Consider the following 26260-nt stretch of genomic DNA (forward strand, 5'->3'; position numbering starts at 1 on the left):
GATGGGGGGAAACAGACCCCACCCCTCCTTTCTTTTTCTGAGGCTGTCACAACAGAAACAATGGGGAAAAACAGACCTCACCCCACCCCCTCCTTTCTCTTTTTGAGGCTGTCACAGCAGAGCAGAGACACACAACAGCCCGCATCTCCTCTGCTGTGACAGCCTCAGAAAAAGAAAGAAGGGGGCAGGGGGGGTTCTGTCTTAAACCTGAGTGAGCCACACAAGCGCGACATGGATTATTTAAAGTGCAACTGAACCGAGCCTTTAGGAACGAGAGCAGGAACAAGAATGCTGGATGCTTCAGGCACGATCAGACGGTCTGTCAGGGAGGTAGGGACTGGGGGAGCGCTTTAGGAGTGCAGCACACAGGTGCAGCAGGAGAGAGGTTGGGAGTGACACAGGTGATGAGTGTGATTGTGTAGGAGAAGTGGGCGTGGCAGAGAGCGGAGATCATGACACGCTGTGCTCTTTTAGAGCATTTAGAGAGTTTAGAACATTAAGAACATTGCAAGAGTGTGGGAAGGGTTTATAAAGCCTTAAATATATATAATACTAAAATTAATATAATGTCCGTACCTTCACTTATTGCAGGGGTATCTGGAACATACTTCCTGCGATAAGTGAGGGACTACTGTACTTTGTTTTCCTCCTACAGACCATAAACACGTTAGACTGATTGGTAACCGAGTTGTCTGTCTCTAGGTGCGAGTGGCCGTCAGTCTGGTTTGCCCTGTGATGGACGGTAGACATGTCCAGGGTGTCCCCCACCTCTTGCACAGTGTCTTCCGGGCACCTGTGACCCGGAAAGGCAGAAAGGTGTCAAACTGGATGGATGGATTCGTCACGTTCAGACTGTCTAAGTTTTTAGTTCATTCTTGTCCTCCTTTGTGGTTGATGGAATCTCCTTCCTCCGGCATCGCTCAAGGAATTTAGAAACTGCTGATTTACCAGTTTTTAATCTTTACTCAGATCTTTCTCTTTCTTCTGACACGTATATCTTTCATGGTGTACATTATGTCTTACTGTTGCTGAAATACAGATGTGAAGAAGCTTCATCTACTTGGTCATTTATTTCTAACTTACTAATGTTGCCTCCTCTGTCTTTCTTTCTGCCATTTCTCGCTGGCTTCTTGTCTCCCTCGCTTCTTCCTCTCATGGTTCTGCATTTCTCAGAGGGATCCAGACTACTTCAAGATCTGGCTGGAGATCTTCATCGGCTCATATGAGCAGTGTCTCGATGTAGACTTTGAAAAGCCGCTTTCAAGGTAAACAAAAGCTAGCTATCAAACTGCAGTCAAAAATAATTAATAATCATTAATCAAAGGCAAGTTAGTTGAAAATGCATTTATTCAACCTTTATTTATACAGGTTAGTCCCACTGAGCCTCGGGGACTCATTTACAAAAGAGACCTGATTTAACAAAGAGTTGACAATAATAAAAGAAAGCATATTACAGGTGCTGGTAATAAAATTAGAATATCATGAAAAAGTTGATTTATTTCAGTAATTCCATTCAAAAAGTGAAACTTGTATATTATATTCATTCATTACACACACACTGATATATTTCAGATGTTTATTTCTTTTAATGTTGATGATTATAACTGACATCTAATGAAAACCCCAAATTCAGTATCTCAGAAAATTAGAATATTGTGAATAAGTTCAATTTTGAAGACACCTGGTGCCACACTCTAATCTGCTAATTAACTCAAAACACCTGCAAAGACCTTTAAATGGTGTCAGTCTAGTTCTGTAGCTACACAATCATGGAGAAGACTGCTGACCTGACAGTTGTCCACTAGACGACCATTGACACCTTGCACAAGGAGGGCAAGACACAAAAGGTCATGCTAAAGAGGCTGGCTGTTCACAGAGCTCTGTGTCCAAGCACATTAATAGAGAGGCGAAGGGAAGGAAACGATTTGGTAGAAAAAAGTGTACAAGCAATAGGGATAACCGCACCCTGGAGAGGATGGTGAAACAAAACCCATTCCAAAATGTGGGGGAGATTCACACAGTGGACTGTAGCTTGAGTCAGTACTTCAAGAACCACCACGCCCAGACGTATGCAAGACAAGGGGTTCAGCTGTCGCATTCCTTGTGTCAAGCCACTCTTGAACAAGAGACAGGATCATAAGCATCTCGCCTGGAACTGTTGCTGAGTGGTCCAAAGTTACGTTCTCTGATGCAAGTACATTTTGCATTTCCTTTGGAAATCCAGGTCCCAGAGTCTGGAGGAAGAGAGGAGAGGCACAGAATGGGCCTCCTCTTTGGGGCCATGTCATCTGCTGGTGTTGGTCCACTGTTTTCTGAGGTCCAAGGTCAACGCAGCCGTCTACCAGGAAGTTTCCTGCTTCCTGCTGCTGACCAACTTTATGGAGATGCAGATTTAATTTTTTTGTTGGGACGTTTCGTCCTTCATCCAAAGGACTTCATCAGTCCGAGGAGCCACAGCAAACTGAGTCCCACAAGCAGCACCCTCACTTAGTGGGCCAACCAGTTTGATGCTGATGAGATGGTTTCTGGAGTCCGCTCTCTCCCCCATTGACTCGTCTGAGGCAGCCATGGCCAAAGTGGTTCATGTTTAAAGTTCTACTTTTCTAAAGAAGTCTAAACTGGCTTATTTAATAAAATAAAATAAAATTGGCCTAAAATATCGTCACTACCTATTTATCCAGTATATACCAATATACTATATATATATTTTCCGTATTTTCTGCCATACACATCGCTCTGCCCTATAAGTTGCATCTGTTCAGATATGTCTAATAAAGTGGAAAAAAATCCATAAATACGTCGCATCACTCACGACCTGGAAATGTGGGCCGATGTGCCAAAAGTCGATTGGCTGCCAAATGGTGGCCGCGGCAGCGTGCACAGGAGGACTTAAACAAGAATTTAACAAGATTAACACTTAAAATCAATTATTTGTTTGCTCGAAATTATAGTAAAGGTGTCTCAGTTGAACTTTTACTTAATAAACGCACTTTAATGGTCAAATTAGTTGCGTTTCTCTGGGGCGGCGCATCGAAAAGAAGTTGATTTGACAGTTGCTCCAGGCGAGCTGGACGAAGGTGACAGTCTATGGTAAGCTGACTCTGTCATTAATAGCCACTTTTAACTACAACGGCATGCCATACTATTCTGCTGCCATCTAGTGGCTGAAAATGGTAGTGTTCAATATTTTCAGTCAGAATGAATGAAATCGGTCAAATCTCAGTCAAACATTGGCTGATAAATATGGAAAAACGTAAATGTCGCTTTGGTGTTTAAGTTGCAGGGCATGTAAATTATGCAAAAAAACTATGACTTGTAGGTCGTAAATATGGTGTGTGTATATTCAAGTCTCTTGTAAATGAGTCCCTGAGGCTCAGTGGGATTAATCTGTATAAATAAAGGTTGAATGATAAAAAATACTTACTACTATAATACTAATTAGGCTTATATATAATGTAGCTGTTTTTGTTTAGTTTTTTCAAACATGTATGCACTGAACCGATATTAAAATTGGTATCGGCACCAATATCGAAAAAGTTCTTGACCGGGTGTCGTAGCGATGCACCGATCCGATATTGGTATCGGTACCGATATTGGGAAAACGTCTTGCCCGGTTGTCGGTGACGATGTGACCGATCCACGAGGACAGGAGCTGATCGCAGTTTATTTTAAATATCTGCCAACCAAGCTAGAGAAGCCATTGTTGTCGTTTCCTCGTGCTTCAGCTCCTTTATTATTTATTTTACATTATATTTAGAATTCTGAACCATATGAAAGTTTATTTTTTCACGTTTGACCAAAGTTGTCAACCTGTGGTTTTGGTCACTTTCAGCATCTTTATTATTAAAATAGAATAATTGATTTTATTGATAGAACTTAGTCACACGTTTGTTATCGTACACGCAAACGACAACCGTTAACGTTAGCTGACCGTTTCACGTTTACGCCTCCAGACCCGATGAGGTTCCGCCCGTGTTGTCGCTCCTGCCCGACAACATCCTGCAGGTTTTGCGCCACCAGCTGCTGCAGTGCGTCCAAAAGGCCTCGGACGGTTTGGAGCCCGAGCAGCAGCATCTGGCTCTGCTGCTGCTGAAGTTCCTCATCGTCGTCTGCAGGTCGGCACCGACGTTCTCACACAGCGACCGGGGAACGTTTCCACGATCGTACTGACGTGTTAAACGTTGTTTCCTAAAGGAACCTGTCCAACGTTGAAGAGATCGGCACGTGCTCCTACATCAATCACATCATCACCATGACGACGCTCTACATCCAGCAGGTAGGACTCCGCCATGTCTTTTGCCACTGATCCTGCATTAGTGCCATCAGGTACGGTTTTAAAGATGCTGGCCGAGACACTAGAAGGTCTTTGTGTGGTGTCTCAGCTAAAGAGCAGGACCAAAGAGAAGGAGATGATGGACCAGAGTCAGGCGGAGGACTTCGTCCGTCACGCGCTGGCGTTCTGCGAGAGCCTCTACGATCCGTACCGCAACTGGAGGCATCGAACGAGCGGGTAACGCCACAGCGCTTTTATTTCTTTATTCTTTTGTGGAAAGCATGACGATACAGCTTAAAAAGTTAAAAATACTTAAAAAGGACAGGTCGTGTTTACGCTCGTATCGGAAAACCGTACGGGGAAAAGGCCTATGAGGAAGCTGCACTTGTTGTAGAGTAAATCTGATGTTTACTGTGTTTGACTTTGGCCTGTTGCGATAAACAATAAATCAATTAATCGCATGATAAATGAAAATTATCGACCTCGTTTTCATTTATCGGCTTTATCGTTTCCTCGTCTCTCTCTTTCTACTGAAGAGCACCGGATGACAAAAGTTCAACTCCGGTGCTCTTCACTGACCCCTCCCTTTCTCTTTTCACTTTAAAATCCATTTTAAACGTCCAAAATCACGTTTTTGGATCGTTAAAAGCAGCTAAGCTGAGAAGTTAAGCTACGAGCTAAGCTAACAGGCCGCCCTCGGGGAAACACCTCCGTCTTGTCCAAGTTCCAAAATTCACGGTTGAAACACGTGTCTTTGTGTAAATAATTGTTTTTCTTTGCCAAAAGAAGCTGAGAACTGAGTTTTTTTTTAATTAAAAGCTTTGTGTGAAAAATGCTAAAGAGCTCAAAGAACATTGAGCGTCCGTCGTTTTGAGAACTGAAAAACAGGAACAAGCGACAGCCCATGTCACGTCAAGGGGCCTCCCTCCCATTTTTCTTAAAGAGACACGCTGCTTGCTCCCTCACTATCCATCCTTCAGTTCAAACAGTCTTATACTGCCATCCAGTGGTAAAAAAAAGGCACTACACTTAAAACAAATTAACCAACATTTCTTCTTAAATTTGACGATAATTACTAATTATCGTCAAATTTCAAACAATATTTTCGTTTATCGCAATAATTTCTGAGACGATTAATCGCCCAGCAAAATTTATCGTGACAGGCCGAATTGGCGTATGGTTGATAAATGATGGTGTGAACGTTCATGAAGCATTCACACTGGGTATGTTTACATGGACATAAGTAACCGGATCAAATGGCCGGTCGGAATAAAAGTGTGTCATGTAAACGCTCCGTTCGGGTTATTTTTTGTGTATTCGGCGCGATTCGTTATAATTTGTGATCAGAACGAAACGGGTGGTTTACGCCGATCCGAAACCCGATCGGTGCGCATGTAAACGCTTGATCTGTTCGTTTTTATCTGATGGTGAAAAACTGACCTGACTGCGCATGTGCGACTTTGCCATTTCCGCCTGGCTAACGCTAATAATATTAGCATGTCAGGGAAGTAAAACTGGTCGGTGAGCGACACAACATTTCTACTAGAAACTTTTAAAGAGCTCAAAATGATTTCTATTACCTGTAGCTCAGTCAGGGAGTGCAATAACGTCTCCACCATCATTAAAACCTGTCGCGGGTCCATTTTGGGTGCTCAGGTTTGTTTACGTTCACCCGGAAGTAGAACTTCTTCTTCGGTGGTTTTTTTAAGGAGAGTTTACCACTCTGCGCATGTCAGTACTGCTGTTCAGAACAAAGCCCACTGCATGTAAACGCTCGTCATGAACAGATTGTGCCCATGTAAACAACACATTTGAATTATTCAAACAGAACACATTTCAATCCGGTCAGAGAATTCTGTGCATGTAAACATAGCTACTGAGATCCTTTTCATCTTTCTCGTTAAACAATTTTTGTATATCAAAATGTTCAGCTCGTTCAGAAGGGTGCTGTGACTTTTGGTATTGGTGCAACTTTAGCTTTTTGCTGAAAAACGACTAAAATTAGCTAAAAACATGCTGAAATGTAGCCAAAATGGATAAAAAAGCCTAAATTAGCAGAAGAAAGCAAAAAGGACGCATATTTGCTGAATTATGTTTAAATAAGAAGAAATGAGCACAGAAATTTTGAAATTATCTAAAAAAGAAGCTGAAATTAGCAATAAATAGCTGAAAAGTAGCAGAAAAGGCAGGAAGAAGATTAAACTACCTAAGCAGAAAGAACTGAAATAAGCACTAAAAATATGGAATTAACTGAAAATGCGGAAATTAGCATAAAACGGCTAAATAGCTAAAATAGCAGAAAAAAACTGAAAGGGGCGAAAAAGCATAAAGAAGTTAATTAGACTGAAAGTAGCAAAAATGACCATGAATAACTTGAATTTGTCAGAAAACGGCTGCAATTAGCTAAAAAAAATGCTTATAAGGTAGCTGAAACGACAGAGCAAGCATAAATTAGCAGAAGTAAGCAGAAAAACACAGGTTTGTCCAGTTAGGCTGAAAGAATCAGAAATGAGCACAAAAAATGGGAAATTATCTGAAAAAAGCTCAAATTGTCAAAAAAAAAACAGCTGAAAAGTAGCTAAAAATGCAGAACAAAGCAAAAATTAACAGAAGAAAGTGGAGAGAGAACATATTAGCTGAATTAGGCTGAAAAAACTGAGTGCAAAAAAAAAAAGTGGAATCAGATGAAACGGCTAAAATTAGCATGCTACAGCTAAATAGTAGAACAAGCTGAAGCTTGCAGAAATCAGCTGAAAGGAGCTTAACAAGCTGAAATTAGCAGAAAGATATTTGAAGAAGCACAAAAATGTTTTAGTTAGAACAAAGAAACTGAAAAGAGCACAAAACAGCTGACCCCCCCCCCCCCCCCAGCTGAAATTGGCTGAAAGTAGCTGAATTTTTTTTTTTAATTTGCAGCAGGAAGCTGAAAGAAGCTGAAGCAGAACAAAATGTGAGAGGAGCAGTTAAAGGTTGTAAACGCATCTAAAGATTTGAAGGATGTAAAATGAGCTCGATTTATTTTCTATGAGGAAAAAAATGTCAGAAAAGGCTAAATATTTCAAAAAGCTAAAGTTGCACCAGTACCAAAAGTCATATCAGGATTGTCCTGAAAGAGCTGAACGTTTTGATTTAATATTTGTTGGGGGGGAAAAAAAATGTCTAATTGTTTATTTATCATCAATCTTATCTTAATTTAATCATTATTATTACCAATTCATTTGCACCTTGAGTTTGCGCTCATCTTTGAACGTACAACAAAGGAGTAAATTATGAAATATAAACCTTTTTGCTGTGGATCTTTGCTTATTGCATTGATTATTGTTACGTGATTAAAAAAATACCATTTACAATTATGTCCCAGTCATAGTTTAATTTCTTCTCATTCAGGTTCACTGAAAGCTTGAGCAAGTGCATGATTCGACACGTCCACCGAAGTCTCAAAGGGAGATGTGTGCCTCGAGCTGTGCCGCCACCCGAACTTTGCCCCTCTGCGTTTTTCCACAGTTTGCCGCCATTTAATCGACACTACTGACGACTCCTATTTCTGCAAGAAACGCACAAGTTCTCAAAGAGCGGGGATGCTTGTGGCACTTTTAGTGTAAACTATTAACCGTCTCCTGAGAGTGGGGTGGTTCACTAATGGTAAATCCCAGGAATGCTTATTGGTCCAGAAATGTCACCCTGAACGAGATTGCTTCCTGGTGCAATGAGCTGTGCTTGATGCAGTTTTAGGGAGAGTGTGTGCACTTCATCCACCGAAACTTCTTTTCTCTTTTGCCTGACTCATTAGTGGCAGAAGGTAATATTAAGACTGTAGAGTGAAAACGGCGATTATACACAAAAAGCATAAATTTGGTACGATTTGTTTTGTGAATAGAACTCTGGGATGGAGCAGAAAACGAGCAAATGATGCCTAAAACTTTCATCTTTAGGTCGAGCCTTAAACTTTGGTAGATTATTAACTTCTTTTTGCGCTACATATTAATAGAGCAGGGTGTCGTCAACATAACGTTAAACCAAATCCTCCCCACTGTGTTTACTTCTGTTTAATTTGGTTCCTTCAGGGAGCAGCTGGGTACAGTAGAGAGGAGCAGGCAGAAGTACAAGGCGGCTCCACTCACCGTCGAGTTTGTTCCCTTCTTCTACCGTAAGTCTTTCCACTCCACATCTTTTAGGTAAAATAACCGCTTCATATTTGCATTGACTGATTTTTGTTTTTAAATACGTGTACTTCATAAGTTCGGTGGCAAATGCATGAGAGTGATGAGCTGTGGCTCCCCCAACACGAGCATTACGTTGTACATATGCGGTCAGAGGTTTACAACACTCATGGTTCAAACAAAAATCAAAAGCCTGAAATTTATTTTATACCCATAAGGAGAATCCAGAAGGAGTCAGCGGTAGCAGGCTAGGCTAGGCTAAGCTCCCAACGCGCGGTAAGTTTTCGCTTCAAAATGATCCAACTTGTCATCATCGAATTTGTTCCACCATCTGAAGAGTTTCCACTCTATAGAAGATGCCGAGTCGGAAGATGAAGCGCAATAACAGTTTGAGCCCACGTGTCCCTGAAACAACTGTATCAAAAGAGAAACGCACGCAGCAAACGGGTTGTTGTTTAAAGTTAAAACTATTAATATTGACAAAGTTGAGAGTTTTATGTTTATTTGACGGTGATTTCAAATTTCTTTGAAGGCTAAATACAAAATAAAAGGTGAACATTAATTTATTTGTACAGTTTGTACAGTTTTTCTGAGGCTTTTATGTTGTTTAACAATATTGGAATTATATTATCGACCGAAATTAAGAAATATATCGTGAGAAAAGATTTGGCCATATCGTCCAGCCCTACTGTATTATAATTAAATTTCAGGGACACCACCAAGTCATTGGTTCAGGTATGTTGACGACACCTGGGTTAAAATCAAATCTCAGGAAGTCCAACATTTTACTGACCACATCAACTCTGTGGATAAATACATCAAGTTCACACAAGAAGAGGTAAAAAATGGCAAGTTGGCTTTCTTGGACTGTGAGGTCTCAGTCTCTGATAGAGGACATTTGCAAACTGAGGTGTACCACAAACCCACCCACACAGACCAGTATTTGCAGTTTGACTCCCATCACCCTTTGGAGCACAAGTTAGGAGTCATCAGGACTCTGTACCACAGAGCAGACCGCATCCCCACTAGCTCAGGAGCCAGGCAGAAGGAGAAATCCCACACAAGACAGGCTCTAGAGCAATGTGGATATCCTAACTGGGCCTTCCTGAAAGCAGAGAAGAAACCCAAACAGGACTCCAGTCAGCCATCAGGTGAAAAGGAGGAACTCAGACCCAGACCAGTGGTCATTCCATATGTTGAGGGAGTATCAGAGAAACTGAGACGTTTATTTTCTAAACATAACGTCCCAGTGGCTTTTAAACCCCAAAATACATTACGGCAAAGACTGGTTCATCCCAAAGATCCAGTCCCCCGGCACAAACAGAGTAATGTTGTGTATGCTGTTCAGTGTCAGGAGGGCTGTGATCAGTCTTACATCGGGGAAACTAAACAGCCACTGGCCAAAAGGATGGCCCAGCACAGAAGATCAACATCATCAGGCCAGGATTCTGCGGTCTACACTCATCTCCAGGCCAGCGGTCACTCTTTCAGGGATGAAGATGTGCACATCCTGGACAGAGAGGAACGATGGTTTGAGAGAGGAGTAAAGGAGGCCATCTTTGTGAAAAGAAACCGTCCATCATTAAACAGGGGTGGAGCCTCCGGGTTCAACTGTCCCCCTCTTACAATGCTGTGATTGCTAGTATCACTCAGCCCTCTGTGAGTAGTAAACAGCCATCAGTGTGCTAATGATCCATTGTTAGGCTGATGGTCCTTCTTGAGCATGTGATCAGCTGGTTTTGGTTGTCAGCAGCAAAACTGGTTGATCCACTCTGAGAAGGTGCTATTTAAGAGACTGAGCTGAATACAGCACCTCAGACTGAGGAAGTCCTCAGGATGAGAGACGAAACGTTTCTACATTTTTTTGTTGTTTTGCTTTGTTTTGTTTTTTTGAATGTCCAGAGGACCAGATTCAAGTTTTTTCGATATTCTTAATAATCTTTATTTAACCAGACAAGTCCCATTGAGATCACAGATCTCTTTTGCAAGGGTGGCCTGGGCCTGAAGGCAAACTAACACGCATGTTTCTGGTCTGTGGGAAAAAATCGGAGTACCCGGAGAAAACCCACACAAGCACGAGAAGAAAATGCAAACTCCACACAGAAAGACTCCAGGTCCAACCGGGGATTGAACCCAGGACCTTCTTGCTGTGAGGCAACAGTGCTAACCACTGAGCCGTTGTGTAGAAATATAAAGGTATGCCATGTTTACAAAAAATGGCACCAATTGGCAGCAGGTATTAAGAAAAGAGAAGAGGACCGAGAATGGACCCCTGCGGTACCCCCTATCGAAAAGATGCCGAACTTACAACCTAGCTGTTTTTTCGCTACTTTTCCTTTTAATTATCCTTTTAGTTACCATTTTATTTTCACTTGTTAAAATAAATAAATAAATTTGTTTACGTCCTTTATGATTGTCTATTGTTGTCGACATCAGGTCTCTCTTGTGAATGAGTCTCCGAGGCTCAATGGGATTAACCTGTCTAAATAAAGATTGAACGAATGTTGAAATAAAATCCTTGATGTTGAATATAGAACAAATTCAAACGGGTGCACCCAGTTCTTGTTGAAATCCCTGAAGTGGTTTTCAAATAAATCAATGAAGACCCAAAATGAAAGACTCCTGTTCCTGGTGGGTGGATGTAAACTTCTGACCCACTGTGTTTAATCTTTGTCAGTGGTTTTATTGTTGTGGCTGATGAGCGCCGATGGCCTCGTCTTCTTTTGACTGACCCGACGAACGCTGGCTGACGAGGAATCCGTCGTCAGCTGCACGTCTCCACCTTCGAGCTCCCGTGCCTCGTCTTCCTCGTTCCTCTCCGGCATGAATCCGCTCTTTGTGCCTTCAGTCTGTCAGCCGGCCGTTGAGATGAGCAGATAGCGAACGGCACTTGAGCCATGCCGGCGGCCGTTCTGAACAAATGGTCCTTTCTGTCCTGTGTGCGCGCACAGCTGCTGCGGTTGTGCATCGAAGATGGTGTCTGTGTTTTGATTGTTTTACAAGCAATTTTTTATTTGTCAGAAAACTTTCCTTTTTAAGTGTATCGTTTCACATGTAGTGCAAGAGCTGTAACGCTCCGTGAAGAGAGAGAATGTAGACGTCATGGAGCCAGAGTTGTGTTGACAGATGAGTTAATGGATGACTCGAGCCGTCGTGGCCCAAAGGTTAATGACCACATGCCTGAGCGTATCGGTGCTCCGTGCCAGATTTGATCCTGTCTGTGCTGCAGGTTTATCGACTGCCTCGTGTGAGAATGAGCCGACAAAGACGTCATTTTGCGTGCAGCCATTAAAAAATAAAGCCCAATAGTTCCATCTGCAGGTTTCAGAATAAAAGCGCTCACGTTTGTGTTTTCGTTTCAGAGTGCTTTCAGGAGAGCGAGCACCTGAAGGAGAGTCTGAAATGCTGCCTCCTGCACCTGTTTGGAGCTATAGTAGCTGGAGATCAGGTACTTTGAGACAAAACAGACGAGCAGCCTCGTATTTGGTCAATATTTGTTCATTTTTCTCAGTTTCAGTTAAACATTGAGGTTTGAAACGTTTTATTACAGTTTTCAAAACTACTCCGTCTAAAAATTCAAACACTTTCGTCCGCTTTCAGAAAAACAGGCATGTTTATTTTTTATAACAAGAAAAATTGCATTTCCTGCAAAAATGCAGTGTGAATGGTTATTGCTGAAAAACAGCTGAAATTAGCTAAAAGCATGCTGAAATGTAGCTGAAATCGAAGAAAAAGCCTAAGTTACCAGAAGAAAGAAGGAACACAGATTTGCTGAATTTGGTTTAAAAAATCAAAAATGAGCAGAAAAATTGGGAAATTAGCTAAAAAAAAAAAAGCTGAAATTATCAAAGTAGCTGAAAAAGCAGAAAGAAGCTTAACTACCAGAAAGAAGTGGAAGGAGCTGAAATGAGCTATAAAAAAAAGTAGCTGAAAATGCTAAAATTAGCACCAAAAAAAGCTCAATAGTAGCTGAAAAAGCAGAAATGAGCTGAAAGGAGCATAACGATTTGAAATTAGCAGAAAGAAGTTATTAGTAGAAATTACCACGAAAGTCTTGAATTTATCTGAAAACAGCTGAAGTTAGCAAAAAAAAATTCTAAAAATAAGTAGCTGAAAAGTAGAACAAGCTTAAATAAGCAGAAGAAAGCAGAAAGAACATGTTTTCTGAAAGAAGCAGAAATGAGCACAAAAGTGGAAATTATCTGAAAAAAGCTGAAATTAGCTACCAGTATAAACATGTTGAGATGTAGCTGAAATGGAAGAAAAAGCCCAAGTTAGCAGAAGAAAGAAGAAAGAACACATATTGGCTGAATTTAAATAAGCTTAAATTAGCACAGAAATTAGCTAAAAAATAGCTGAAATTATCAAAGTAGCTGAAAAGGCAGAAAGAAGCTTAAACTACCAGAAAGAAGTGGAAGGAGCTGAAATGAGCTAAAAAATGTGGAGTTAGCTGAAAATGCTAAAGTTAGCACAAAAAAGCTAAAGTAGCTGAAATGACTGAAAAAGCTGAACCTATCAGACAAAATGCTGCAAGGAGCATAATAAGCTAAAATGAGCACAAATCGAATTAGTCTGAAAACGGCTGAAATTAGCTACTAATGCTAAAAAATAAGTAGCTTAAAAGTAGAAAAAGCTTTAATTTCCTCTTCTTCTTTCGTCTGCTCCCTTCTTCAGGGTCGCCACAGGGAACTACGTCGCACAAAGACATGGCAATAATTTTTTTCCGCAGGATGCCCTTCATGACTCAATCACAGATCACGGAGCTACCACAGCTCTCTGGGTGGAGCAGAGAGCTGCTGTTTAGGCGCCCAGGAGAGCAGAGGGTGGGGGTTGCTCAAGGGCCCATATAGGAAAAGCTTAAATAAGCAGAAGAAAGCTTAAAGGACATGTTTTCTGAAAGAAGCAGAAATAAGCACATAAAGTGGAAATTAACTGAAAAAAAGCTGAAATTAGCAATAAACAGCTGAAAAGTAGCTAAAAAAAAAGGCAGAAAGAAGCTTAAATTACCAGAAGGAAGTGGAGAGAGCACAGTTTTGCTGAAAAGGTTGAAATGAGTGCAAAAAAAAAAATGGAATTGGCTAAAAAAAAGTAAAATTAGCATAAAAACAGCTAAAAAGTAGCTTAAATAGCAGTAACAACTGAAACTTGCATAAATAAGCTGAAAGAAGCATAATAAGCTGAAATTGGCAGAAACAAGTTAGAAGAAGCACAAAACAGCAGAAAGTAGCTTAAAAAAAGTTTAAATTTGCACAAGGAAGCTAAAAGCAGCTGAACCAGAACAAAATGTGAAAGGAGCAGTAAAAGGTAAACGGCTCTAAAGATGTGAAGGACGTAAATGAGATCAATTCATTTTCTATGAGGGGGGGGGGGGGCAGCAAAGGCTAAATACTTCAAAAAGCTAAAGTTGCACCAATACCAAAAGTCAGAGCACCCTTCGCCTGAACGAGCTGAACGTTTGTTTAAATGGCTCAAACTGTGGAACGAGAAAGCCGCAGGAAAACGTACAGAATAAAAATGGATGAGAATCGAGTGAATAATTCACAAACATTCACAGTATTGGATGCAGACGTGCGTTCGATGTGCCGCTACAGGACCGTACATCTCATTTAGCTGTTGGAGTCAATTCAAGATGGCCGCCACCGTCCAGCAACAGTAGCCAACATAGAAATGTTATTGCTCAACTTATGTTTTGTTTTAGTCCAAAACTGGCGTGGAAGGCAAGAAATTCTAGTTGAATCATTTTAGTTTCTTTGACTTGTCTTCCCTATGTCCCCCCCCCCCCCCAAAAAAAAAAAACAACTTAATTTGCGTCTGTGTCCCCGTCAGAGGAATGCACTGCACGCCATCTCTCCAGCAACCATGGAGGTGCTGATGCGGGTGCTGGCCGACAGCTACACGGGCAGCAGCTCTACAGCCGAAGCCGAGGACTGGGACAGCGAGGTCGTCGGCCCCATGGCGCTGCTGACTCTGGGCTGCCTGAGGGAGGTGGTGCAGTGCCTCCTGGCCTCCAGCTCCGACCAGCGGCAGGTGGAAATCGTCTCCGTTCTAGAGAATTACTTCAAGCTGCTCAACTCGGACCCGGCGGCCGTCGTTTCGGCCCGACAGCAGCAGCAAGCCAAGGGCCGAGCGTCCACTCTGGGCCGACACTGGGAGTGTCGGTTTGTGGCGCTGCAAGTCCACATGTTAGGTGAAGTCCAGGACTTTAGCTCCCTTGAACCTGTTTGTTCCTGCCGTCTGTATTGATCTCCGTTGTCTCCGTCCAGACACCATCAGGGAGATGCTCCTGTGTTCCGACAGGCCCGTTCTACAAGCCATCTTCCTCAACAGTAACTGTTTTGAGCATTTGATACGACTGCTGCAGAACAGCAAGGTAAGAACCGGAGCTGCGTCTCGGCTTCAGGCGGATCTTTTCTAACTCCGAGCTCGTTTTCAGCGCCGAGCGGTGAAACGGTCGAAGCTTTGTCTTTACCCATCGATTGTACTCGATAAGTCTCCGCAGCCTGTTCTAAAAAGACAAAGGCTGTTTTCAGACTCCAACAGGAAGTGAGGTTTGTTGAAGCGTTTACAAAAAAAGTTGCATTAGTTTAGATTTTGTGTTTTCAATAAATTGTAAAATAAAATAATAGAAATGCATTGATGATCGGACGGTTTTCTCTTTGACCGGCGGTCACCAAGTTTGTTTTTTTGTTCATGCACACGCACGTTGGTTGCCTGGTTATTGATTTAAACGTTTATCCATACATATAGATATTTAAAAAATAGAATTATTTCCCAATCAGACACATAATAAACTAGAGAAATTATTGCTTATTGCAGAAAAACTTGCTAAAAACAGCTGAAATTAGCTACAAAAAAACATGCTGAAATGGAAGAGCAAGCCCACATAAGCAGAAGAAAACAGAATGAACACACATTTGCTGAATTAGGTTAAATGAGAAGAAACGAGCACAAAAATTAGGAAATTGGCAACAAAAAAAGGCTGAAATTGGCAAAAAGTAGCCGAAAAGAAGCTGAAAAGTCAGAAAGAAGCTGAAACTACCAGAAGGAAATGGAAAGATCTGCTATGTGCTTAAAAATGAGGAATTTGCTGAAAAGGCTAAAATTGGCAACCAAAAAAAAAAAAAAAACTGAAATAGCAGAAAAAGCTGAAAGGAGCATAACAAACTGAAATGACCATAAATAAGTTAATTAGGCTGAAAGTAACAAAAATTACCTTGGAAAAACTTGAATTTATTTGAAAAAGGCTGAAATTAGCTAAAAATGCTAAAAAATTTAGCTGAAAATGTAGAACAAGCTTAAATTAGCTGAAGGAAGTAGAGGGAGCAATTTGCCCAGTTAGGCTGAAAGAAGCAGAAATGAGAAGAAAAAAACGTGGAAATTATCTGAAAATAGCTGAAATTGTTAAAAATACAGCTGAAAAGTAGCTAAAAAAAAGCAGAAAGAAGTTTAAATCACCAGAAGGAAGCAGAGAGAGCTAATTTTTGCTGAATTAGGGTTAAAAAAAGTTTAAATTAGTGCAGAAAACGTGGAATTGGCTGAAAAAGCTAAAATTAGCATAAAAACAGCTAAATAGTAGCTGAAAAAGTAGAAAAAGATAAAACTTGCTGAAAGGAGGACAAGCTGAAATAATTTAGAAGCGCAAAAATGTTGTAATTAGCAGAAAGAAGCTGAAAGGAGCACAAAACGGCTGAAATTAGCTGAAAGTATCAGAAAAATTTCTCCTGTTATTTATCATTCTAAGGAATCTACCGAAACCAGAATCAGCATTTCATGACTTTACAGAAATTTATAAAGTGGGCTAAAAATTAGTCTGTGAATCTCTTAAAATAATGTAATTCAGTTTATTTATCAAGTGTCCATTCTTTTTTTTATTTTATCTCAGAGCACTGAGCAAAGGAGTAACAAGTCCAAATTATAAATCCATTTCAATCGATCAGATCGATCTGTAAACGAAACAGATTCAGTTCATTATAAAATGCTAATTAGTCAAAAGCCAAGAAAGCCATCGGGCATGTCGTCTCAACCTCCCATCCTGAGCGGCACACTGGCGATAGTGGAAAGAAACAACTCCTTTTAACAGGAAGAAACCTCCAGCAGAACCAGGCTGCGTGACCATCTGCTTGAACTAGCTGACGTTAGAGGACAGGAAAGAGACCTGGACAAACTGGAAGTGGTTTATTTGTAGTTTCTATGGGTAGAAAGACAAACCTGTTAATGACAGAAACAGACATGAACAGCAGAGAGTCAGTTTGTCCTCCAGCAGTCTAAGCCTATAGCAGCATAACTAAGGGATAGCTGAAGAAATCCAAGCCAACACCAACTATAGGATTTATATTTTAAAAAGTCTTGAGCCTAATCTTAAAAGTAGACGGCGTGTTAGCTTCGTTGGTTCCACAAGAGACTAGTCGGAACTAAAAGCTCTGCCTCCCATTCTACTGTTAGAAACTCTAGGAACCACAAGTAAACCTGCAGTCTGAGAGTGAAGTGCTCTGTTAGGAAAATATGGAACAATAAGATCTGTAATATAAGATGGAGCTAGGTTGTTGAGAGCTTTGTAGGTTAGACAGTATAAGCCTATAGCAGCTTAACAGGTTAACTGAGGAAACCCAAGCCAACACTATAAGATTTGTAAAAAAAAAAAAAAAAGTCTTGAGCCTAATCTTAAGAGTAGACGGCGTGTTAGCTTTGTTGGTTCCACAAGAGACTAGTCGGAACTAAAAGATTTGCCTCCCATTCTACTGTTAGAAGCTCCAGGAACCACAAATAAACCTGCAGTCTGAGAGTGAAGAGCTCTGTTAGGAAAATATGGAACAATAAGATCTGTTTACGATGGAGCTAGGTTGTTGAGAGCTTTGTAGGTTAGACAGTATAAGCCTTTAGCAGCATAACTAAGGGATAGCTGAGGAAACCTAAGCCAACACTAAGTATAGGATTTATAAAAATAAAAAAAAGGCTTAAGCCTAATCTTAAAATTAGAGTGTTAGCTTTGTTGGTTCCACAAGAGACTAGTCGGAACTAAAAGCTCTGCTTCCCATTCTACTGTTAGACTGCAGGTTTACTTGTGGTTCCTGGAGCTTCTGAGAGTGAAGTGCTCTGTTAGGAAAATATGGAACAATAAGATCTGTAATATAAGATTGAGCTAGGTTGTTGAGAGCTTTGTAGGTTAGACAGTCTAAGCCTTCAGCAGCATAACTAAGGGATAGCTGAGGAAACCTAAGCCAACACTAAGTATAGGATTTATTTTAAAAAAGTCTTGAGCCTAATCTTAAAATTAGACAAAGTGTTAGCTTTGTTGGTTCCACAAGAGAGTAGTCCGAACTAAAAGCTCTGCTTCCCATTATACTGTTAGAAGCTCCAGGAACCACAAATAAACCTGCAGTCAAAGAGTGAAGAGCTCTGTTTGAAAAATAGGGAACAATAAGATCTGTATAAGATGGAGCTAGGTTGTTGAGAGCTTTGTAGGTTAGAAGTAGGATTTAAAATTCAATTCTCAATTTGACAGGAAGCAAATGGAGAGAAGCTAAACCTGGAGACATATGATATCCACTTTTCTCATCAGAACTTTATCAGCAGCAACTGAAGACTTCTAAATAGTTTTTCGGGCCACCCAGATGATAAAGAATTACAGTAGTCCAGCTTTTGTTTTTGGTGTCATTTTGGGACAACACATGTCTAATTGTAGGGATGATGCACAGGTGGAAGCAGGAGAAATGAGAACATTTCCTCCCGTGTTTTGTACATTGTATCAGTTTCTCGTCTATCCGCTGCAGTCTGTCAGAGTTTCAGTGCGACATGAAGCGTTTTGCCCACGTTGCATGTTTTTACTTCCTCACAGCAAGGCTGGAACACCTTTCAGAGGGTCATGGCTTTTAACCTCACACCTTCTGCTCCACTCACAACATCCTTCCTTCCTCCTCCCGACGCACCGTCCTCATCTCGCTCCATGTCCTTCTCTTGACTTCCCCTCACGCTAAGTTGACATGTTGCCTGTTGTGTGTCAGCTGGTTAATGCTAGGTGCACCGCGGCAGACAAGGACCAGAAAGATATAACCAACAGCAGGTTACAGACAGGAGAGAGGGACGCTCAGGTACAGACGATAAAGTCCCACCCATGTCCTGCCAAGTCCCACCCTTCATCCCACCTGAGCTACAAAGTCACTTCACAGCAAGACCCTTGTCCTGCCTTGCTTCTAAAAATACCATAAATTTATACTTTTTTTTTTTAAAGTGGGGTAGTGTGGGAAAGTACCTCTTGTAGATGGCTCTTTAGACGACTTCAGTTTGGAGAAATAAAGTGTAATTCTGGTCTGAACGGCATCTTGTTGTGGAATGACTTCTTTGCTTTTTATTTCTTTGACATAATTGTCAATTTCAGTTTCCCCACACTTCTTATTGCACATCCTCCTGGTTTGTTGCGGTACACTTTGGGTTCGTCTGGATTACTGTCACTATGTTCTTGGGTGCGCTTTTACAAAGTTCAGCTGTTCGATGTTAGCGAAGCAGCTAAAATCAACTTTGCACAAGAGTCGTACAAAATGTAGCGCAAGCACCAATTTTGGCATGGTTGTTCCCAAAAGTCTTCTGAGCAGTTCTACCTGAGAGGCCAAGACGATGTCCAGTTTTCAAAATGGCTGACAAATTCATTGTTAGTGCTGCCGACTGGAGTTGGAATCAGAAAGGAGACGCGTGGCAGATCTCGCGACTACTCTTCCACCAGTTGCCTTAAATACTAAGGATGCTCAATATTATCGGCACGGTATCGGTATCGGCCAATATTAGCGATAAAGTTAAATATCGGACATCAGCCATTCCATCAGAATAATTCACAGATATAAAATGCGCTGTTTTTGTATGACAACCCAGTGACCAGTAGGCCTGCTGCACCAGCACAACGTTGAGTTTAGTTTTGTGAAAATTTACAGATTTGCACTGGTCAAGTCATTGTGCTGGAGAGTAAATGTGATTAATACATTTGACATTAAACATAATCCAAGTTGAAGTGTTACATCATTTTCAGCCCCTTCTACATTTGGTAGCAGGCCAAACTGACAAGACCATGCAGAATAATGTACTTTCATTCCACAGTAGAGAAAGCTATGCGAGTAGGTCTAGGGGGAAAATATCGGTATTGGTATCGGTATCGGTTATTGGCCAAATAAGTTTTAGCTTATCGGCATATCGGATATCAGCCAAAAATCCAATATCATGCATCCCTATTCAATACTCTTGCAAAGTAAAAGGAGAAAACATAAATTCACACAAAGATCATTCAAATGGATCAAGTAATTGCATTTCCAGCGTTTCCCCTTTCATTATACAACGAGGGCCCCCCGCCCTGTCCACAGAGTTGCCCCCCTCCCCCTCAACAATTTCCGGCACTGACGTAGCGCTAAGCTAGCGGCGTGCAATACAGACGCGTTAGCTAAAAAGCTACAGGCAAAGCCTCAAAGAGAATTATACCAAATTTGGTGCTTGTATCACAATTTGCACCATGTTTCTATTTATCCGCTCTACTTTGTGATCTGGACTGGGTGGCTGGGTGGCGGTATCTCATCGGTTTGGCGACTGTTGGTGAGAAACTACCAGGAAAATACCTATTTGAATACCGAGAAATTGGCATTCCAACAACCTTCCTGTGGTTGACGAGCAAAATTTATTGTTTTCAGTTTAGTCACAAAGTTTCTTAATGTCTCAATTTGATCACAATGCTCTTTGTTTTGTTCGTTCAATCACTAGTTGGTTTCATGTTTTGCCGATTCCTTCCAAAGTTGCATTACGTCTCTCGCACTTTGCAGAAACTAAATTGTGACGGGTCCCAGGAGCGGCTCTTGGTAATTTTGAAAGAGTTAACCTTGTTAAACATTCAAGGTCCTTGGATTTTGAGGTCTCACGACTTCTGTAAAGAAATTGAGAACCATTGCAATGTTCTGAGATATTTTAGAAGCTCCCTCACAAATGCCCTCGCCAACAGTCGCAGAACGGTGAGACACAGGCGTAAGTGTTGCCACAGTTTCTCCCCAGCTGGTTCAAGACTCCCATGTTTGTGTCATGGTTTGGCTTTTTTCTATGTGTTGCATGCCGAGTGTGTTTATGTTTCTGTGGGTTGGGAAGTAACTTGGTTGTGTTTTGGATGTTTGTGAGCTTCCTGCTCCAGTCACGTCTGTGTGCTTCTGCTTTTTTGACCTGGAGCAGAAAGACGACACTTCCATATATTGTCAGTGTAAACACTCGCAGCAGGAGTTTTGATGCCAGCTCGTACGGCTGCGACGAACCAGCTTTTTAAACTGCTGCCAGTGATCTACTTTCACAGACTAACTGAATCAAACTTAAAAGTAGGACTGGGCGATACAACCAAATTTCATGTTGCAATCCACCAAAGTCCATGCTCAATAATCCAGGTAAAAAAATCCAACAATGTTCAGTCAGGTCATCTGGATGGTTTCTTTCTTTGCTGAGATGTTTCGTCCTTCATCCAAAGGACTTCTTCAATCTGAGGAGCCACCGAACAAAACTGATTCCCACAAACGGCATACTCCATAGTGGAAAAAACAGTTTGCTGATGCTAAGATGGCTTCCGGGGCACGCCCTCTCCTCCGGGGCACGCCCTCTCCCCCATCAACTCCTCTGAGACATGCCAAAGTGGTTCAAAATACCAAAGTTCATGCTCAGTAGTCCAGGTATAAAATCCAGCAATTTTCAGTCAAGTCATCTGGACAGTTTCTTTGTTTGCTGAGATCTCCAATCTCTGCAGATTGAAGACGTCCTTTGGATGAAGGACGAAATGTCTCAGCAGCAGAAACCGTCCATATGACCTGACTGAACATTGTTGGATAATGTTGCAGTATTTTGCAGCTTTGTCATATTGTTTAGTTCATTATTAATCATAATTTAGTAATGAACTGGGAATCTATGGCTCAGCCACCCGAGGTTTTGAAGAAACTACAGTTAACAAGCTAACAAAATTAAGTCAGGACATCTGGATTGATTCTTTTTGTTGAAACATTTTGTCTTTTATCCAAAATACTTGTCAGTCTGAGGAGCTGCAATAAACTCCATCTTATAAAAAGCACCTTCTCATAGTGGAGCAACCAGTTTGCAGGTGACGGTCAAAACTAGCTAACATGCAAAATGACGACCATCAGCCTAACGACTGATCATTAGTGCCCTGATGGCCGCTTGTTATTCACAGAGGGCTGAGTGATACTAGCCATAACAGCATTACACTCGACCGTTAACACTTTCCAGTCTTAACATTATCAGCATGCTGCTTTCAGAAAGCCCAGATCGATATATCGTATTTTCCGAGTATAAGTCGCATCAGTCCAAAAAAGCATCATGAAGAGGAAAAAAAACATATCTAAGTCGCTTTGGCGTACAAGTCGCATTTATTATGTGTCACCGCTGACTTGCGGCGTTTATTATGCGTTTATTTAATGGCCAGAACAGCTTCATTTTGCCTGGGTGGCGTAGCACCATCCATCCATCGCGACCGGAGCCACTAGCTCTCCAGCGTTCCTTCGCCTTCACCAGCTGAGTGAAGCAAGCTCGCACGAGAGGACTCATTGTTACAGCTCTTCGAAATTTAAAGCGTCGGTCAAAAATTGCGTTATTAGTATGGAAAAAAACGTACATAAGTCGCTTCGGCGTACAAGTCGCAGGACTGACAAATCTATGCAAAAAAACTGCGACTTATACGCCAGAAAATACAGTAGATGGTAAAAAGGTGACCGTCCTAAACCAGGAACCTTATGATCTTGCGGACATCCATTCATTATCCTCCGCCTGTACTGGAGTCGGGTTGCAGAGGCAGCAGCTTAAGCAGGGAGGCCCAGACATCTCTTTCCACAGCCACCTCTTCCTGCTCTTCTGGGAGGACCCCAAGATGTTCCCAGTCCAGCCAAAAGACGGTCTTTCCAGCGTGTCCTGGGTCTTCCCCCGGGTCTCCTCCCTGTATGTTCCCATACAATAATGAAATTGGTTCTCTGCATGTAACTCATCGCACCTGGGATACACCCAGGTGGAGCAATGGGCAGCTATTGAGCTCCCAGGGAGCAATTTGGGATTAGGTGTCTTGCTCAGCGACATCACGGAATGAGGGAATGGCTGGAAGTCGAACCGCGAATATCTGGTCCCAAGTCATCTGTCCTTCCTCTACCTCATCTTGGCCCACAGGATGGAATCGAGGGAGGTATCTTTTCAGGATGCCTGGACCACCTCAACTGGCTCCTTTTGATGTGGAGGAGCAGCAACTCTACCCCGAGTCTCTCCCTGATAACTTGTCACCCTGTCTCTAAAGATGATCCAGCTCCCGTGCATGGAAGACTAATTTCAACCGCTTGTATCCACAATCTCATTCTTTCGGTCACTACCCAAAGTTCACGAGCATAGGTGAGGGTAGGAATGAAATGTAGGCTGACCGATGAACAGAAATTTGCCTTGCAGCTCAGCTCCTTCTTCACCACAGTGGACCGGCACAGAGTCCGCAATACCTTGGCAGCTGTGCCAATCTGTTTGTGGATTTCACGCGCCATTCTTCCCTCACTCGTGAACAGAACCCCGAGATACTTGATCTCCTCCACTTGAGGCAGAACCTCACCCCGAACCCGGATAGGGCGATCCACTCTTTTCCAACTGAAGACCTCCCTCTTGTTCAGAAAGCATCCAGTTCCAGTAATAAATCTGTTTGTTCAAAGTTCTCCTCTGAAATTCAAACTGCTCACGGGTGAACGGTTCAACACTGTTTACATTATAAACACATCGTTTGTTTATTAATTTACCGCCTCTGAAAAATGACTAGCTTTATTGAGATCTCCTTCTTGTTTCCAACACGTAAACACCGCTGAGCAGTTCTCCAGAAACTAAGGTTGCTGGGAGGGGGAGAAAGCTGTGATAAATTAGAAGCACCTGGGAAAAGCTAAACTCCGTGAATTAGAAACTCATTCTAAGAAATAACGTAATTTTTTAAAAACTTTTCTATTTGTTTTCACACAATAGAAAACTTCCGATATATTGGATATACTCGATATATCGCCCAGTCCTAAATCCAAGGCATGAAATTAGCTTGTGTTTGTGACGTGTTTTGTTTTAAACCCTTAAATAAGCAGATCATTTGTCATGATGGCATATTTGATGCTTTTAATTATCTGCATGCTTGTTTTTCATTCATAAACAGTCATTTATAATAAGAAAATATATTTTTGCCTTTTCAAAACATCAATTGTTTCAAGTGAATGACCTTTTGTTTTTCTTTCAGGTGTTACAAGGGCGATTAGACTGCCTGTCTGTAGCCACCATCAAAGCCCTGACCACTGTGATGCATAAATCACCAGCTGCAAAGGTTATTGTCTTTACAAATATTTATATATATAAATCGTAAATCATCAGCATAAAGGATTACAGTAGTCCCTCGTTTATTGCGGGGATTACCGTAGTTGCCGACGTCCACATCGCACCGCCTTGTAAGTCGCATCAGTCCAAAAATGTCCAATAAAGTGGAGGGGAAAAAAACATAAATGCGTCGCTTCACCGTATACGTCGCATCTATTATGCGTCACCGCTGACAACCCAGAAATGTGGGCTGGTGTTGTGCCAAAAATCGATTGGCTGCCAAACGGCGGATGCAGGAGCGTGCATGGGAGGACTTTAACAAGAATTTAACAAGATAGCCACTTAAAAACAATTATTTGTTTGCTCAGTCTAACTTTTCCTTAATAAATGCACTTTAATGGTCAAATCAGCTGCATTTCTCCCGGGCGGCGTGACGAAATGCAGCTGATTTGACGTTTGCTCCGGGAGTTCCTGAGCGAGACGCAGGTGGCTTTGGTATGGCAAGCCAAGTGTCTCATTTATAGCCAGGTAATGAGACACTAGGATTGCCATATTAGTCGAGCGCCCTCTAGTGGCTGAAAATGGTAGTGTTCAATATTTTCCATGTCAGAATGAATGAACTCGTCAGATCTCGGCCAAAAATTGGGTTATACATATGGGAACAAAACATAAATACGTTGCCTCGCTGTATACGTCACAGGCGTGCTAATTTACGCAAAAAACTGCGACTTAGACAGCAAAAATTACAGTACGTTCCAGAGGCCCTCCCTCCCACGTAATGAGTAAAAATCCGCGAAGTAGCAACGTGATATTTATTTTAGTATTTATATATATTAAATGCTTTAGAAACCCTTTCTAAACTCTTAAACATATGTAATTTACTAATTTTTACTTACCGGGCTCTTGCTGTTCCGATCCTACTTGGTTCCGTTTGGCGGACCTACCGTGCCGGTTCTGGTCAGCTCTCTGGCTCGGGGTAGTGGTGGTAGGCTCCGGATGGAGTGCCTGACCTTCGGCGTCCCGCTCGGAAGTCCTCGTGGGACGGCTACCAGCTCTCAAGCTTCACCGATGGGTCTGGAGGTCCGGTTCTGCGCCGGTTACGTGGCTTTCGTGCCGCTCTCTGAATCTTCTGAAGAAGCGGGGCCCTGTTGGCTTCTGGGAAATGTAGTCACTGTGCGTGAGAAAACAGTGTAGGCTTATTGAGAGAAAACTACAAAATGGCGGCGCCTGTCCGAAGTATTTTCATTAACTTTTCTGTTCAGTATCCCGTACTGTCCCAATCACATGAATAATATTAAAGGTGACAATCGTGTGTCGTGTACAATTTATTTTCTCGTGTCCACGCTTACTTTGAAAAACCGCGACAGAGCGAGTCTGCGAAAGTCGAACCGCGACTTAGCCAAGGGACTACTGTGGTCGTCGTTTACTGAGCTTACTAACAGAACGTGAAAAGAAACGTTTGAGTTTCTTTTTTTCGTTTTTAATAAACGGTCAACTGCTTTACTTCCTTTTTGTGCCGCTGCAGGAGGTTTTTAAGGAGAGGATTGGTTACAATCACCTGTTCGAAGTTTTGATTTCACTCGGCCAGCCATCCCGGCACCTTCTCAAAGAGTTGATGAACATGGTAAAATATGTCTTTTTAAATCTCTGGCTGTCTCTACATTTAATTTCATGATTGTTTTGTTTTCTTTGTGCATTTTCAGGCAGTGGAGGGTGAGCACACCTCCGTGGGGCTCCTTGGTATTAGTAACGTGGAGCCTTTGCTGCTTTTGGTCCAGTGGCTTCCTGAGCTGGACTCGTCAGAACTGCAGCTCTTTACTGCGGACTGGCTCCGCCGTCTGAGCTGCCTGAACCGGCAGACCCGGGCCACCTGTGTCAACGCCGCCATGGTCCTGCAGGCTTTAGCTGCTCTGGAGCGCCATGAACGACTCCACCGGGCCTGCGCTGAAAGTCTGTTTGGATTAGTAGGCTCACTGGGCTCTCAGTCTCTGAGCTCCAAAGAACTGCTCGGACTCCTGCGTCTCCTCAGGCCTACGGAGTCCAACCAAGCCCATCCATACGTAAACCCGGCTGTCAGAGCCCTCCTGATCATGGTTCGCAAGCAGGGGCTTGAGAGCGCCATGCAGTACTTTGATTTGTCACCCAGCATGGCCGGCATTGTGGTTCCAACAGTGCAGCGCTGGCCGGGATCTGCCTTCAGCTTCCACGCCTGGTTGTCTCTAGACCAGGACCAGCTGGGTCCGCTCAGCAAAGACAAACGGAAGCAGCTCTACAGGTCAGAGGAAAACTGATGAAATATACCACATAAATGATTTATTTTCATCCGCCTCCGAAGGTGAAAGCGTAATATTGTTCCATTCATCATCCATCTATCCATCCATTCGTCATCCATCCACCTGTCCAATCATCCATCCATCCAGTCATTATTCATCTATCCATCCATTCATCATCCAATCATCCATCCATTCATTATTCATCCATACATCCATACATACATCAT

The 26260-nt window shown here is 42.2% G+C and overlaps 1 protein-coding gene across 1 annotated transcript in view; it reads left to right on the forward strand.

Annotated features, from left to right (window-relative positions):
- The window catches only part of nbeal1 (neurobeachin-like 1), a gene marked incomplete in the record, with an annotated part of 75179 nt that overhangs the window by 11242 nt on the left and 37677 nt on the right, over positions 1-26260 (forward strand). The window contains 12 exon segments of the mRNA XM_037696456.1: positions 1174-1265; positions 3954-4115; positions 4195-4276; positions 4383-4510; positions 8338-8420; positions 11796-11881; positions 14260-14620; positions 14697-14803; positions 18435-18521; positions 23687-23770; positions 25286-25384; positions 25464-26035. Of these exon segments, the coding sequence (XP_037552384.1) occupies positions 1174-1265; positions 3954-4115; positions 4195-4276; positions 4383-4510; positions 8338-8420; positions 11796-11881; positions 14260-14620; positions 14697-14803; positions 18435-18521; positions 23687-23770; positions 25286-25384; positions 25464-26035 (1943 nt within the window).

The sequence above is a fragment of the Nematolebias whitei genome, chromosome 23 (assembly GCF_014905685.2).
Source record: "Nematolebias whitei isolate Nwh7 chromosome 23, NemWhi1, whole genome shotgun sequence".
Classification (NCBI taxonomy): Eukaryota; Metazoa; Chordata; class Actinopteri; order Cyprinodontiformes; family Rivulidae; genus Nematolebias; species Nematolebias whitei.